General features: G+C 43.8%; 1 protein-coding gene across 1 annotated transcript; it reads left to right on the top strand.

Annotated features, from left to right (window-relative positions):
• The first annotated feature begins 370 nt into the window (after positions 1-370).
• On the top strand, positions 371-15,581 carry nrgna (neurogranin (protein kinase C substrate, RC3) a). Its single transcript, XM_014137124.3, has 3 exons — positions 371-520; positions 11,166-11,312; positions 15,110-15,581. Exons 1-3 carry the CDS (start codon positions 506-508, stop codon positions 15,128-15,130), a joined length of 183 nt encoding a protein of 60 aa, XP_013992599.1. The 5' UTR covers positions 371-505; the 3' UTR covers positions 15,131-15,581.
• Positions 15,582-17,034: the final 1,453 nt, after the last annotated feature.

The following is a 17,034-nucleotide window of genomic DNA, read 5'->3' as shown; positions in this document are numbered from 1 at the left end:
TTACTTTTAAGAAATTAGCAAATCATTTCTAAAAACCTGTAAATGCTTTGTCATTATTAGGTATTGTGTGTTGATTGATGAGGGGAAAAACAAACAGTATGTATTATTATGAGGGTTATGAGGGAAAATTCATTCTACAATAGATATTTTCTGTTCATATGTGATATTCCCATCAATGCTTTTAATTACTCATAACCACAACTTCTGCTTACACTTTTGTAATGTTTTGTTTTGTGATCATAGGGCAGAGCAAGGATAACGTCAGAGGTCGTTCCTGCACAGCTAGCAGCTGATTGGAGAATGAATGTGCGTAAGCTAATGTATCCATTTGAATCACTTTCATTAGGGGACTTTTATTTTGATGGCGAACCGCAAATGTTACTATTGTGGCTAGCTTCACACAGGTACTGCCATACAGGAGTATAAGAGGCACGGGAGAGAAGCGCACGAACGGAGACGGGGATTGTTCATAAATATAAACCATTCTGTTTTCCATTCTCTCGCAATGGAATGTCTAAATGTAAGTATCGATCTAGGCTATTTTGTAAAAATTATGAAGTGCAAGCATTTAAAATGTTGAACTTTATTTCTTATGTTTTAGGATACTTTGTTAGATGTATTTTATAATGAAAATAACGGGAGACAAGTTGAAATAATGGATATAGTAGGCCTAAATAAATCTGATAAAACAACATTCAGGCATCCAAGCACAGTTTAGTCCAAGTAAATTGGCGTTCCAAAGTCGGTGCATTTTTGCTCTCCAAAACAAAAGCTGACCTGTGACTCAACGCAAAATTGCACCACAAATGTGGATCCATTTAGAAACAATGATGAGACATTGTAGTTATTGGCTGGGTTAGCCTGCTAATCATGAAGGTGGGAGAGCAGCTGCAGGCTCAGACTGGCATTATGTGATTATTTTCATATCAAATGTGCATAGAACTGTTGAGAGACCTGTTTAACTACTCAGATGTATTTATTTTACATTCTGTTTTTGTACTGTTTTAGTCAACTGTGTTTTCAGCTGTATGTCATTTTCAGTCCAATGTTCATTTGCTTGATAATTATTGGAAAGATAGGATGAGAAGTGACAATATTTGATAGGGGAAAATACCTTGTGGGTAGCTTATTGAGCTTTAGTATAATAAGCACAGGCACATGCAAATCACTCATGAAAATCCAAGCTTACTCCAATGACTGGTTTGTGCGATAATGCAGATATGATGTTTAACTGTGTTATAATGCAGCGTAAGACTTGTCATAAGCATGTATCACACCTTATAATGTCTTATTATCATTTCATAGTGATTCTGACTCAATTATTCTGACTAAGTTAAAATGTTATTTGGTGTTACCCGCAACAAGCAACCTGGTCTCAGAAAAAGATGTGTAATACAATACTTCTTCCAAGATGTATAAGAAGGAACAACATCCAATTCGTATGTTATTGTATAACCAAATAAGACGTAAGACACTATATGTCCTATAATTCGGATATTGTACGTTCGCTATTCCATTTATAATATAACATAACGTACATCACACTAAATGGGGTGTCACAGATTTACGTACAGAATAATACGAATTGCCCTGAGACCACGTTGTACTCACTGAATTGTACTCTGTGAATCATTTTAGAATATGAGATCTTCAAAAACAATCCAAAATAAGCAACTTATTCTATTGGGACTTAGGCAAAGGGAGATAAATATATTCAGTAGGGTTGGAGGATTTCTTGCGACAACAAAAAAATCTGGTATGGATAGCACCAGTTGGTACACTACAAAACTCATCCTTGCTGAACTGCGTGGGCTTGAAGGTTGTCTGTTTGTGGGAGGACCCTAGACTTTCGAGTTTTCGAGAAACAGCAATTATCTGTGTATAATTTGAAGACTTGCTACCGTGTGCTTGTGACTGAGTAGACAGATGGTAATTTGCATACTAACTCTTACCAGTCATTTGACCTGCATAGTTTGAAGATCCATATTGTCAGAGATGACTTGGACAATGATTGATAATTACATTAAAAGTGTATATATTGACAGAGCTTGGATTTTTTAAGCTAGAGTACATCATTTGTTGTGTTTCCGCCCGAGAGCATTCTATTGAAATTTTGAAAAGAGCTGGTGTGACACTCAACTTAAATATACCCTCTTTAATCTCTTGTTTCCATTTATAGTATACTCTAAGAAATGTGTTTGTTAAAGTGAACAATGAACAATGGTTCTTGGCAAATGTAACTGCCACCGATATATTTCAGTTATAACCACTAGTCAAATCCCTCTTTTGTCTTTGGTTTTGGTTATGTGACCAGATAATTGAATTAACTCAGGTCAACGGGTATAATGCATTATAACTTGTTGTAAGTATGTATGAGCCCTTATCATGTTTAATTACGCAGTCATAACATGCTATGCTTTACTCAATATGGCTGATTATTCAGGATTATTGTGAAATAATGCTAAGACATAAGGGGTCATATGTGCTTATGTCAATAATGCATAATGCCTTATGCATTATTAATGCACCATAATTCATTATATAATTTGTCTTTAAGTAAAGTGTTAGAGGCCAATATCAAGAAAAGGAAACATCCCCCACTAGAGTGGTTTGCCTCTGTAAAAGTCAGATAGTTTAGGCCACACTTCGTGTCTAACATACCCTTGGTTTCCTCGGCTTAGTTATAGTACATGAAACTCACCCGAGGATGTTGCTTTCATTTCATTTCACTAAACTACCTTCATGTCAAGCAAGCCGCATTGTACGAGGAAGTCTTCTGGCCTCTGATTCCCTGACACTGAAACATCATCTGTGTCCAAAATGGCACCCTATTCCCTATATTGTGCACTACTTTTGACCAGGGCTCTGGTCAAAGTAGTGCACTATATAGGGAATATGATGCCATTTGGGACGTAGCCATCCCCTAACAGCCAAGAGGAAATAGACGTGCTGATGGAAACTGAAGACCCCATAGGACCTGGGTGGAGAGGCACAGACAGAGCACAGGAGGCTTGTGTGCTTATAAACAAAGCATGAGGGATTCTGTTCCTAAGCATATTCCTTAGAGTTGAACAATGTACTCTATGAGACAGTCTGTTTATCCTGTCCGCAATGATATGACGGTACAGTGTTTCATGTCACTGTATGTTATTTGTATGGAATGATACATTTACATATTAGTATTTCCTTTTTATATATCTTTTAGGGTATAGGTTATTAATATCGATTACATTATATTTTACGTGTCCCGAATGATCACTACAAGTTGATAAGCAGGTATATGTGATAGCCTATCTACTGTTATACTATACCTGTCACGCCCTGATCGGTTTCACCTGTCCTTGTGCTTGTCTCCATCCGGATCGATGGACGGTTACGGGAACGTAGGACTCACTCACTCACTCGCTCACTCACTCAAGGATCCCACATTGCATCTGATGAACTCTGGAAGTCCCCGAGAGGATCCGAGGTTACCCGAGTTCCTCCGAGTTCCTGCCGAGTTGCCCCTTCCCGAGCCGATGCAGCTCGGCAGGGCTAGGCTGCCTCCAGTTGAACGCGTACACAGACTAACCACCCAGAGTTGTCTGTATTGTGGTACTGTCGGTCATTGTGTGTCTACCTGTCCCTTCAAGAGACCCAGCTCATTCGTTGGAGTGAGTACTATGGTGGGTCTTAAAGATAATTGTTATTCTCCCCTTACTTGCCCCCCTCTTCATGCCACCCTGCAGTGGGGCGACCAGTCCAAGTCTCTCCAGGTACTCATTGACTCTGGGGCCGATGTGAGTCTCATGGACGTTACCCTGGCGTCCGAGCTGGGCATCCCCACTCAACCCCTCTTCATTCCCATGGGTGTTAGAGCGCTGGACGGGCACTCTATAGGCTGGGTCACCCACCAGACCACCCCTGTCAACCTACGAGTGTTGGGGAACCACAGCGAGACGATCCAATTCCTGCTGGTTGAGTCTCCGCGGGTTCCCGTGGTATTGGGATTCTCTTGGCTCCAGCGACACAATCCCTCCATTGACTGTGCTACTGGTGCCACGTGGGCTGGAGCCCATCCTGCCACACTCATTACCTGAAGTCAGCTCTGCCTGTCCTGGGGGCTTGGAAATTGCTCCGCAGAGTAGCAAGACCTCCAGGAGGGGTTCAGTAAGGCCCAGGCCACTTCGCTTCCACAGCACTGACCGGTATCCAAGAAGGTCAAGCCTGAAGTGCTGGCACGCCGCTATAGTGCCACGGCTACTGGCCCAGAAGCCGAGACCTTTTCCCCCCCGCTCCAAGATCATTAGCCCCTCTGCTTTTCGTCCTCTGTTGCCCCGTACCCTCTGTATTTTTCCTACCTTTTCTGTGTCTAGAGTTAAAATCATAACTGACTGCCCCTAGTCTCCTGTTTCCAGGCCCACCCCTCTCCCTCGTCTCATCGACAGCAGCCCGGCGTACATGGTGAGACGCCTCCTGAAGGTTCGACCTCGGGGCAGGGGATTCCAGTACCTGGTTGACTGGGAGGGTTATGGCCTGGAGGAGAGGTGCTGGGTCTCCACTAGGGACATCCTGGACCCAGGCCTCATCTCTGAATTCCAGCGCCGGCACCCCGCTCAACCAGGTATGCGCCCAGGTAGGACGCCAGGTGGTGTCCCTAGAGGGGTGGGTTACTGTCACGCCCTGATCTGTTTCACCTGTCCTTATGCTTGTCTCCACCCCCCTCCATGTTGCCCGTCTTCCCCATTATCCCCTGTGTATTTATACTTGTGTTTTCTGTCTGTCTGTTGCCAGTTCGTCTTGTTTGTTCAAGCCTACCAGCATTTTGTCTCAGCTCCTGTTTTTCCCTAGTCTCTCTTTTTCTCGTCCTCCTGGTTTTTGACTTTTGCCTGCCTGACCACTGCCTGTCTCTGACCCTGAGCCTGCCTGCCGTCCTGTACCTTTGCTCCACCTCTGGATTACCAACCTCTGCCTGACCTGACCCTGCCTGCAGTCCTGTACCTTGGCCTCTGCTCTGGATTATTGACTCCAGCCTGCCTTGACCTGTCGTTTGCCTTCCCCTGTGGTTACAATAAACATTGTTACTTCACACAGTCTGCACTTGGGTTTCACCTTGATTCCTGATAATACCAAAACTGTGTTCTAGCCCTTGTCATTCGGATGTCTTTTCTATTTTCTTTTCTATTTTAAGTAAATTCTGAGCACCATTTGTGTGCCACTTTCATTTGTATCAAAGTGTTTGGAAATTATACCTCATTACATGGAGTAGAATATTTGGTCCACTTGACTCATAGCCGTACTTCTTGCCCAACTCTCCTTTAGGCAGATCATACATATTCAAACTTTCAATATCGGACCATCAAACCATCTTATCAGAGCTAGATAGCAACTTAAACGTTTATCAGCTGTAAGTTACAGCTGCCCTAGGCAGATACAGTTGCCGCCAAATATATTGGCACCCTTGCACTGTACTTAAATAAATCCCTATTTCTTCTAAAATAAGCTGAAATTTAAAAAAAAAAAATGTTTGTCTCTACACCTTGTTATTGGATTTTCAACATTGCAGAACCAATTTTATATTTGTAAACTTAAATTTACAATTGTAACTTAGAACATAAAGACAAATGGCATGGACCAAATTATTGGTATCCTGGAGCTAGCTACTTGGATGCACAGCCTTTGGCAAAGATAACTGCCAACAAATACTTTTTCCAGCAATCAATGAGCTTGCTGCACCTTTCTACTGGCATTTTGTCCCACTCTTCAGCAGCAAACTTCTCTAATTCTTCAATGTTTGAGAGGTGCCCTCCACCAACTTCTGTTTTCAGCTCTTGCCATAGATTATGGATATCATTCAGATATGGACTCTTCGCTGTCCACTCCAGCATTTCATCATGAACCATTCCAGGGTGCTTTTGATATTTGTTTGGGGTTGTCCTGCTGGAAGACCCACAACATTCTACATAGTTTTTGGACACTGGATTGAACATTGCACTCTAAAACACCTTGACAATCTGCTTATTTCATGATGTCTTGCACACATTCAAGGCCCCCAGTACCAGAGACAGCAAAGCAACCCCTCTTTTCTTTCAATGCTTAATTTGGTCATTGGTAAACACAGGAATTGTATTTATTTAACTAGGCAAGTCAGTTAAGAACATATTCTTATTTACAATGACGGCCTACAGGTGAACAGTGGGTTAACTGCCTTGTTCAGGGGCAGAATGACAGATTTTTACCTTGTCAGCTCGGGGATTCAATCCAGCAACCTTTCAGTTACTGGCCCAATGCTCTAACCACTAGGCTACCTGCCGCCCCCGAGGAAGGTTGCTGTGAGGAAGACCCCACTGCTGAAGAAGACACAAGAAAGCGTGATTGAACTTCTCATGAACCCACCTAAACAAGCCTAAATCCTGGGGGAAATGTTCTGTGGACCAATGGAACAAAATTACAACTCTTTGGCAATACATATCAGCGCTGTGTTTAGTGACGACCAAATGAAGCATTCAATGAAAAGAACACCCTCCCTACAATCAAAGATGGAGGAGGGTTGATAATGCTGTGGGGTTGCCCACAAGATGCATCTCAATTGAAGGTTGTTGGTATTACAACAGGACAATGACCCCAAACACACATAAAAAAGCACCCAGGAATGGTTTGAGACTAGATGTTGGACTGTTCTGGAGTGACCAGCGAAGAGTCCAGATCTGAATTACATCCAAAACCTATGGCGCGATCTGAAAACAGCAGTTGGTGGAGGGCACCCCTCAAAACATTGAAGAATCAGAGCAGTTTGCTACTAAAAAGTGTATTGATGGTGTAACGACCGTCGTTGGTGGAAAGAGGAGACCAAGGTGCAGCGGAGGATGTGTTCATCATGAGACTTTTAATAGACCGAATAGAACACTAATAACAAAACACGAAAAGAAACGGCAGCCAACAGTTCTGTCAGGAACTACACTAAACAGAAAACAATCCCCCACAAAACCCAAAGGAAAAACAGGCTCCTTATGTGTGACTCCTAATCAGCATCAATGAACTTCAGCTGTGCCTGATTGGGAGCCACACACGGCCCAAAACAAAGAAATACAAAAACATAGAAAAATGAACATAGAACGCCCACCCATTGTAACACCCTGGCCTAACCAAAATAAAGAACAAAAACCCCTCTCTATGGCCAGGGCGTTACAGATGGTTACAAGAAGCGTTTGTCTGCTGTTATCTTGGCCGTTGGCTGTGCAACCAAGTACTCGTTCCGGGGAGTCAATAATTTGTCTTTATGAAGAGTTTATTTAAAAAATTTTTTTTTAATTTTCCCCTAAAATGACATACCCAAATCTAACAGCCTGTAGCTCAGGCCCTGAAGCAAGGATATGCAAGGTTAACAGCAACATTTTGTGACAGATGCTCCCATAAAGCCCAGCTCATTGGCTATCTAGCTAGCTTTGTTTGACCCCGATTGGTACTTATTCGACAAAGTTACAGTCAATCAAGTGAAGACCGCCCGCGTCATCGGCATGCCATGATGGCGTCGCTCTCTAACCAAATTTGGTGTCTTATAGCATATACTATACTCCTAATAATATAGTGAAGTCTGGTTACGTTCTAGGATCTCTGAGGAATAAATACGAATGTGATTTGAATGGTTGAAACAACGTTTAGGGTTAGATTTTCACAGCTTCCTTTCTTTGCAAATTGAACGAGTGGAAATATAAAATCGACTGTGCATGCTATATGGACCTTTTTAGGATATGAAAAGGGATTTTATCTAACAAAATGACACTTCATGTTATCTCTGGGACCCTTTGGATGATAAATCAGAGCAAGATTTCAGAATGTAAGTACACATTTTGTAATGTGGTCTGTGTGTAGCTTGTGTAGAGGAGTCAGGCGCAGGACAGCAGATATGAGTAAATAAACGTAATTTACTAAAAGATAGACAAATATAATACAATAAAGCGAGCCCACATAACGGACCGTATTACATACAAACAATTACTCACAAACAAACATGGGGGAACAGAGGGTTAAATAATGAACAAGTAATTGGGGAATTGAAACCAGGTGTGTAAGACAAAGACAAAACAAATGGAAAATGAAAAGTGGATTGGCGATGGCTAGAAGGCCGGTGATGTCGACCACCGAACGTCGCCCGAACAAGGAGAGGGACCGACTTCGGCGGAAGTCGTGACACATTTCACCTTCAGAGGTGAATTTATCAAACCTATCGCGGTGAAAAAAGTTTTTGTTGTTAGGAGCTCTCCTCAAACAATAGCATGGCATTTTTTTGCAGTAATAGCTACTGTAAATTGGACAGTGCAGTTATATTAACAAGAATTTAAGCTATCAGCCGATATAAGACACTTATATTTACCGACATGTGTTGTTTCTCTAAAATCTGCGATTGTGACACACGGTGCAGCATGATTTACAACTGTCCCATTGATGGGACGCCTATCCCTAAGAAGTTTTAAATTCCAAAACGCTATATATCCATTTTCAGAAATGTTTGTAAATTCGCTTTTGTTGTTTAAAAAAGTTATGAAAGAGATTGGTGTGTTTTTTCACTATTTAAAATCATGGCATGTGATTGTTCAATGACAGACATGTATTTGTTTAAAATCTATCACTTGATGGTTTCATTTCAGGGAGACAAATAATCATGTTTTTTTGCTAAATGCTATATATCCGCCTCACCTAGTATTGCTAGGTTTTACGCAGTCAAATGTAATAAATAACAAAAAAAATGTGTAAAGAACTGTGCAAATGATACATTTGTGTCATCAATAGTAATATGAGATCTGTATGTAAAACATTTACATTTGACATTTTAATAATTTAGCAGATGCTCTTATCCAGAGTAATTTACAGTAAGTACCTTCATCTTAAGATAGCTAGGTGAGACAACCACATATCAGTCAAATATACAGGATACGAACATTCCATTCTAGCAAAACAATATAAATATAGCGCTTTGCAAAAAAAACATATTTTCATAAACATCTAAAATCATTTAATTAAACATCTGAGAACAGTCATATTTTACACACATATTAAGGTACCCATAAGGAATCAGTTCTGATGGAAATATGTGAAACATTTGTGGATATCATGTTTTGGAATAAACTTCTTATTTGTTTAATTTAAATTGGAAACTTAAGTTTACAAAAAAAAAATAGCTTCTGCAATGTTGAAAATGCAATAACAAGGTGTGGTGACCAAAAGCTTTTTTTTTTTTTGATTTCAACTTATTTGAGAAGAAATAGGTAATTACTTATTAAGAAAAGTGCAACGGTATGAATATACACTGCTCAAAAAAATAAAGGGAACACTAAAATAACACATCCTAGATCTGAATGAAAGAAATAATCTTATTAAATACTTTTTTCTTTACATAGTTGAATGTGCTGACAACAAAATCACACAAAAATAATCAATGGAAATCCAATTTATCAACCCATGGAGGTCTGGATTTGGAGTCACACTCAAAATTAAAGTGGAAAACCACATTACAGGCTGATCCAACTTTGATGTAATGTCCTTAAAACAAGTCAAAATGAGGCTCAGTAGTGTGTGTGGCCTCCACGTGCCTGTATGACCTCCCTACAACGCCTGGGCATGCTCCTTATGAGGTGGCGGATGGTCTCCTGAGGGATCTCCTCCCAGACCTGGACTAAAGCATCCGCCAACTCCTAGACAGTCTGTGGTGCAACGTGGCATTGGTGGATGGAGCGAGACATGATGTCCCAGATGTGCTCAATTGGATTCAGGTCTAGGGAACGGGCGGACCAGTCCATAGCATCAATGCCTTCCTCTTGCAGGAACTGCTGACACACTCCAGCCACATGAGGTCTAGCATTGTCTTGCATTAGGAGGAACCCAGGGCCAACCGCACCAACATATGGTCTCACAAGGGGTCTGAGGATCTCATCTCGGTGCCTAATGGCAGTCAGGCTACCTATGGCGAGCACATGGAGGGCTGTGCGGCCCCCCAAAGAAATGCCACCCCACACCATGACTGACCCACCGACAAACCGGTCATGCTGGAGGATGTTGCAGGCAGCAGAATGTCCGCCACTGCGTCTCCAGACTCTGTCACGTCTGTCACGTGCTCAGTGTGAACCTGCTTTCATCTGTGAAGAGCACAGGGCACCAGTGGCGAATTTGCCAATCTTGGTGTTCTCTGGCAAATGCCAAACGTCCTGCACGGTGTTGGGCTGTAAGCACAAGCCCCACCTGTGGACGTCGGGCCCTCATACCACCCACATGGAGTCTGTTTCTGACCATTTGAGCAGACACATGCACATTTGTGGCCTGCTGGAGGTCATTTTGCAGGGCTCTGACAGTGCTCCTCCTGCTCCTCCTTGCACAAAGGCGGAGGTAGCGGTCCTGCTGCTGGGTTGTTGCCCTCCAACGGCCTCCTCCACGTTTCCTGATGTACTGGCCTGTCTCCTGGTAGCGCCTCCATGCTCTGGACACTACGCTGACAGACACAGCAAACCTTCTTGCCACAGCTCGCATTGATGTGCCATCCTGGATGAGCTGCACTACCTGAGCCACTTGTGTGGGTTGTAGACTCCGTCTCATGCTACCACTAGAGTGAAAGCACCGCCAGCATTCAAAAGTGACCAAAACATCAGCCAGGAAGCATAGGAACTGAGAAGTGGTCTGTGGTCACCACCTGCAGAACCACTCCTTTATTGGGGGTGTCTTGCTTATTGCCTATAATTTCCACCTGTTGTCTATTCCATTTGCACAACAGCATGTGAAATTTATTGTCAATCAGTGATGCTTCCTAAGTGGACAGTTTGATTTCACAGAAGTGTGATTGACTTGGAGTTACATTGTGTTGTTTAAGTGTTCCCTTAATTTTTTTGAGCAGTGTATTTTGCCACAACTGTATAGACAACTAGCTTTTTTATAGCCTGAGAATCTGTTACTCTATTCAGAATTACACGTTGCCTTCCATTTTATGGCTTGACAGCAACAAGTTGTCTAAAGCAGAGACAGACTGGCACCCAGGCTGTCTTTCAAATTGTACAACAGTCAATCAGCGAATGGGATGAGAACAGCTGATATTGGCCTTGTTGTTTAAATGAGAAAAACCATTGAATTGGAATTTCAGTTTACTGAATTGACTGAATTGAAGTGGAACTGACCCCAACTGTGTTGTTTGTCCCTCTCAGGACGGGTGTCCCAAGACCCACGAGGAAGACATCATGGACATCCCCTTGGATGACCCCGAGGCCAACAAGGCTGCTGCCAAGATCCAGGCCAGCTTCCGTGGTCACATGACTCGCAAGAAAATGAAGGAAGACAAACCCAGGGAGGAGGTGAAAGCTTTAGCAGAATTAGTTTGCCAAAATGCTGGTAACTTTCCCAGAATTAACAGAATATTATGGAAACCCTGGGAATTCTGGGAAAGTTATCAGAATTTTGTAACCCTAATCAGAATCAGAAATAAAAACTGTAATTTTCATCAATGTTGACAGAAATGTATATGGGTGTAGTACAAGTTGTCGAAAGACAGCCCAATAGCTGTAAGAGAGAGGGATAAGGTTAAGAACTTTGGTCTTAGGAGGGAAATTGAGGGTCTATTGAGCATCAATTATGGCTCAGTGTTCCCTCATCATTGAGCTGCAGCCCTCCTCCTTCCCGTTGGACCACTTTAAGATGGCGTACCTCATCACGCTGATGTCCAGGAGGGCTCTCGCCTGGGCTATGGCAGTATGGGAACAACAGTCGGCCGTATGCTTCAGTCTGGAGGAGTTCGTGGTAGAGGTAAAGAACGTTTTCGAGGCTCCATTGTCTGGGAGAGAGGCTGTCCGGAAGTTGCTTCGACTTGACTCCTGCAGTGTAGCAGACTATGCAGTGGATTTCTACCTTTTGGCAGCTGGAACCCGGAAGCGCTGTTCAACATGTTCCTGCACGGAATATCGGAGGAAGTAAAGGACGAGCTTGCAGCCCAGGAACTACCAACAGATCTCAACTCGCTCATCGCCTTGACCATTCGGATCGATGGGCGACTACGTGAACGAATTGAAGGAGAATGGATTTCACTCGCCCGTCCAAGAATTCCACCTCACCTCCGAGGCATCCTGGAAGTCCCCGACGGCTCCGTTGCCAAGAGAACCCGAGGCTACCATAGTTCCCCCGAGAGTCTCCAAAGACTGCCGATTCACCTCTTCCTGAGCCTATGAAACTAGGCAGAGCTAGGTTGTTTCCAGCTGAACGTCTATACAGGCTTCACACTAAGAGTTGCCTGTATTGTGGGACTACTGGTCATTTCGTCTCCACCTGTCCACTAAAAGACCAGGCTCACCGGTAGGAGTTAGTACTCTGGTAGGCCATACAGAGAACTTTTCCTCTCCCCTTACTCACACCCCTTTTCATGCCATTTTGCTGTGTGGGAGTTGAAATATCTCTGGATAATCATTGACTGGGGCCGATGAGAGCTTTATGGACGCTACCCCGACTTCCGAGCTGGACATCCCCATTCAGCCCCTCTCCATTCCCATGGACGTTAGAGCACTGGACGGGCGCTCTATCGACCGGGTCACCCACAATACCACCCCCATCAACATATGTGTGTCAGGGAACCACAGTGAGATGATGCTATTCCTGCACATTAAGTCTCCTCAGGTTCCCGTGTTATTGGGATTCTCCTGGCTCCAGCAACACAATCCCCTCATTGACTGGTCTGCTGGTGCCATCATGGGCCGGAGCCCATTCTGCCATGCCCATTGTATGAAGTCAGCGCAGCCTGCCACAGGATGTTTTCCTGGGGGCTCGGAAGTTGCTCGGACCTCTCTGCCATTCCCGCGTTGTACCAGGACCTCCGGGAGGTGTTCAGTAAGGCCCGGGCCACTTTGCTACCGCCGCACCGACCATATGACTGCTGAATTGACTTTCTCAGAGGTACCACTCCGCCACGGGGATGAATGTACTCTGCCGGGTCCGGAGAACGAGGCTTTGGAGACCTACATTGAGGACCCCCTAGCTGCAGGGTTCATCTGTCCGTCTGCCTCCCCCGCCAGCGACGGGTTCTTTGTGGAAAAGAAGGACAAAACCCTCCACCCATGCATTGACTACCGGGGTCTCAATGACAACACGGTGAAGAACCGCTACCCACTACCTCTCATCTCATCGGTCTTCGAGCTGCTCCAGGTGGTCACCGTGTTCTCCAAGCTGGACCTACGGAACGCCTACCACCTTGTGCCGATACGGGAAGGGGACGAGTGGAAGACTGCCTTCAACACGGCCAGTGGTCACTACGAGTATCTGGTCATGCCATTTGGTTTTATCAATGCCCCTGCTGTGTTCCCGGCTCTGGTTAATGATGTTTTCCGTGACATGTTGAACCGGTTTGTCTTCGTCTACCTCGATGACATCCTCATCTTCTCCCACTCCATCCAAGAACACGTGCTCCACGTCTGACAGGTTCTCCAATGCCTCCTGGAGAACCAGCTTTTTGTAAAAGCAGAGAAGTGCAAATTCCATCACTCCATCATCCCTTTCTTGGTTACAACATAGCTGCAAGGAGTGTACAGCTGGATCCCGGGAAGGTGAGAGTGGTGGTGGATTGGCCCCAGCCTACATCCAGAGTACAGCTGCAACGTGCCTGGGATTCGCCAACTTTTATCGCCGCTTTATCCGCGGCTAAGCACCTTGGCTTCCCCCCTGTCTGCACTCACCTCTCCCAAGGTTCTGTTCACGTGGTCCCCAACTGCTGACCGGGCATTACAGGATCTCAAACACCGCTTCACCACAGCTCCCATCTTGGTTCATCCTGACCCGTCCCGCCAGTTCGTGGTGGAGGGCGATGCTTCGGATTTCAGAGTGGGGGCTGTCCTGTCCCGGCGATCTGCCCTGGACCTCAAGTTACATCCCTGTGCCTTCTTCTCCCACTGCCTCAACACCACAGAGAGGAAATATGATGTGGGGAATCGTGAGCTTCTTGTGGTGAAGATGGCATTGGAGGAGTGAAGGCACTGGCTGGATGGGGCAAAACATCCGTTCATTGTGTGGACGAACCTGGAATATCTCCACGCCTCAATTCCACGCAAGCTAATGGGCCCTGCTGTTCACCCGGTTCAACTTCTCCCTCTCATACCAGCCGGGATCCAAGAATGTCAAGCCGGATGCGCTGTCACGCTGCTATAGCCCCACGGGTACAACCCCGGAACCTGAGACCATCCTTCCCACCTCGTGCCTGGCAACGGCAGGGGAATAGGGAAGCAGGTTTGTGAGGCGCAGTGTTCCCAGCCGAACCCCGGGTCTCCCCGTCTGATGGCAACACCGCCGTCCTGACTGTAGTGGATTGTTTTTCCAAAGCTGCCCACTTCATTCTTCTCCCCAAGCTACCCTCTGCCAAATCTACTGCGTGTGTTCCACAAGGAATCAGTAACCCAGCCAGCCTCCTATCATCCAATCCCCAGATGGGGAAAAAGCTTTCTGAGCGATGCAGACTTAATTGCATGTTGCTAGGCAATAATACAGATGACATCCAGTTTATGTCATGAGAGTGCAAGATCTCCACTGAGTAATGAACGCTCACACCAGTCACATACTGTATATTTGAAGACGACGAGGAGTTTTGCACATACAATATTTTCTATAATTTAAGTTATAGCATCATGTCTGACAGTTTTTCATAATATTATTTACTTCATAACATTTGCTAAAACACCATGATGGTTAGGTATAATAGAGTGAATATTTAGAATATATTTTCTTTGGACATCCTACACTTTTGGTGTCATAATGTCCTCTCCTCATAACTTTTAGCAATACAGATTTAAAGGTGCGCATCTAGGATTGACCTGCGTCATTCATGTTCAAAAAAGCTTTTTTTTGTTTCTAGCTTTGTTTCTAGCTTTCTGTCTTTCTTTTGTTTGTTTGTTTCTTTTGTTTCTTTCTTTATTTTGTTGCTAAAGTCCTGGTGGTAATATGCTCTCATCATCAAGTGAACCTTTTAAAAGCTGTCTTTTAGATAGCCATCATTATGAGTTTGATGAGTTTGACCCATTCATATCCTGCCATTAAACCCTGTGATGCCGTGTGTGTGTGTGTGTGTGTGTGTGTGTGTGTGTGTGTGTGTGTGCATGCATGTTGTGTGCATACTTTTCAGAAGCGACGGGAGCAGAAGTAGAGGGGAGAGAGAGAGGTTCCTGTACTGTGAGGTCACGGATCCAGGCAGAAACACACACGCTACTGCAATATCAAGACCTGTATTCATGAAGAGAAATAATGTCACCGTATCACACAAATAGAACTAACTAGATGTAGGTTTGGTGTACCTGATCAGTGAACTCTCTCCTTCTCACTAACACACACACACTCACACATACTCTCTTGTTCACAAACACACTCCCCTTCCTCCACTAGTATCAGGGTAAATGTCTGTGACCCAAAATAATATTTCACGCCATGATTTTTTTTTGTAAACAAAACAAGTGCACTCAAGTGAAAAGTATGTTTTGATGGATTTGAAGGATGAAGTGGGACTTTGCTCCTTCCAGAGCAAGTGTAATGGCAAGGTGGACAGTTGATTTGGGAAATGTTTGTGCTCACTTAACTGGCTATATAATCATATACATTTTACAATAGAAAGGTACATTTCTTTGTGTGTTTTGTGTCACTCTAATAAAGTGAAATTGATTGAAGTAGAATTGATAGAACTGCTCAGTATGTGACGTATTGATTTATGTTAATGTTTCGTTATTTATGGGGGGGATGACCCAATGGCACCATTTTCTTTGTACTTTTTTCTTGACTTTGTTTCTTTGATTGTCCCTGATATATATATATATATATTTATTAAAAGTAAAGTATCTACATGGTTCAGTAAAAACGGACAAGTGTGAAAGTCTGTGTGGTGTTTGGCTGGTTTGATTGCTGTGAAAAACAAATAAATAGAGGAATAACGATTGAAGCAAGTTTGTTACCTTCTTCTTGCCTTAGGCCCTAAACAGCTTGATTTCTTTCCTTGTGTTGTGGCTAATAAATATTTTAAATCTAGCAAATTTGTCTCCCATGCAGAACTGTTGCTGGTTAAAAATGTGTACAGTGAAATGCACTCGCGATGTTCAGTCTTGCAGAATAACACATCAGAACACCTTTACACTGCATGTTGGGATTCATCTGTTTGGAAAGCTTTTAGGAGGATATAGCTCCTACTGCAACAAAGGTATGTATGCCCGCCCACCCTTTTTTTCTCACTGTCTCTCTTTATCTCTATTTTCTCCTGTCTCTCTCTCTCACACATACACATAGACCCCCCCCCCCCCCCCCCCAACACACACATACTGTACGTACATCACAGGAGGTTGGTGGCACCTTTAATTGGGGAAGACGGGCTCATGGTAAAGGCTGGTGCAGAATAGATGGAACGGTATCAAATTCATCAAACACACATCCTCCCCTCAGCAACCTCCGCTGATGTACATGAGAACAGCAGTGTTAAGACCCACTCCCAAACACCTTGCACATTCCCTAAGCTAATGCACACTGTGTGCAACTTTATACCAGCAGCTCTCATGTTTTAATTACTATGCACAAATCACAATGGTAAAGGGAGGACAAGGGAAACTGGAGCGTGTGGTAATTATCTTGTCCTGTTTTCTCTCCTGACAGTAGCTACCTCAGTTATATTTAACGCCAGCTAAAAGGGCAAAGGCTGAAGCACGCTACCGATACAGGATTCATACGTTAGCCACATCAGCAACTGTTAAGTGAGACAGATCATTGCGGTGCTATTGGTTGCTATGTAGTTGTTGGAGTTGGTGGTTGATAGTTGTCAAAAAAAGCCAAGTTGCTGTGTATTTTATTGCCATTTCTTTTGGGGTTGCCATCTCAGTCAAGAGGTGCTTGGCTGTACAAATTGTGACCTAGCTTTGCAACCGTTTCTTTGCTCATTCTCGAGGATAAGAACAGTTTGCTGGTGATTGCCTCAACTGTTTCCTTTTCTGAACTGAATCACCCTCCATGAAATAGACTGTAGTGTATAGCCACAGACTAAGCAGCACAACATATTCATTCAAATATCCTCATTAC

The sequence above is a fragment of the Salmo salar genome, chromosome 13 (genome assembly GCF_965601325.2).
Source record: "Salmo salar chromosome 13, fSalSal1, whole genome shotgun sequence".
Classification (NCBI taxonomy): Eukaryota; Metazoa; Chordata; class Actinopteri; order Salmoniformes; family Salmonidae; genus Salmo; species Salmo salar.
The sequence above is the reverse complement of the archived record's forward strand: the minus strand, read 5'-3'. Positions and strand labels throughout refer to the sequence as shown.

Bases quoted from the DNA above. Each gene is read 5' to 3' on its own strand.
- nrgna (XM_014137124.3), top strand. The intron at 11,313-15,109 runs GTGAAAGCTTTA...CATACTTTTCAG, and splicing joins AAGACAAACCCAGGGAGGAG to AAGCGACGGGAGCAGAAGTA.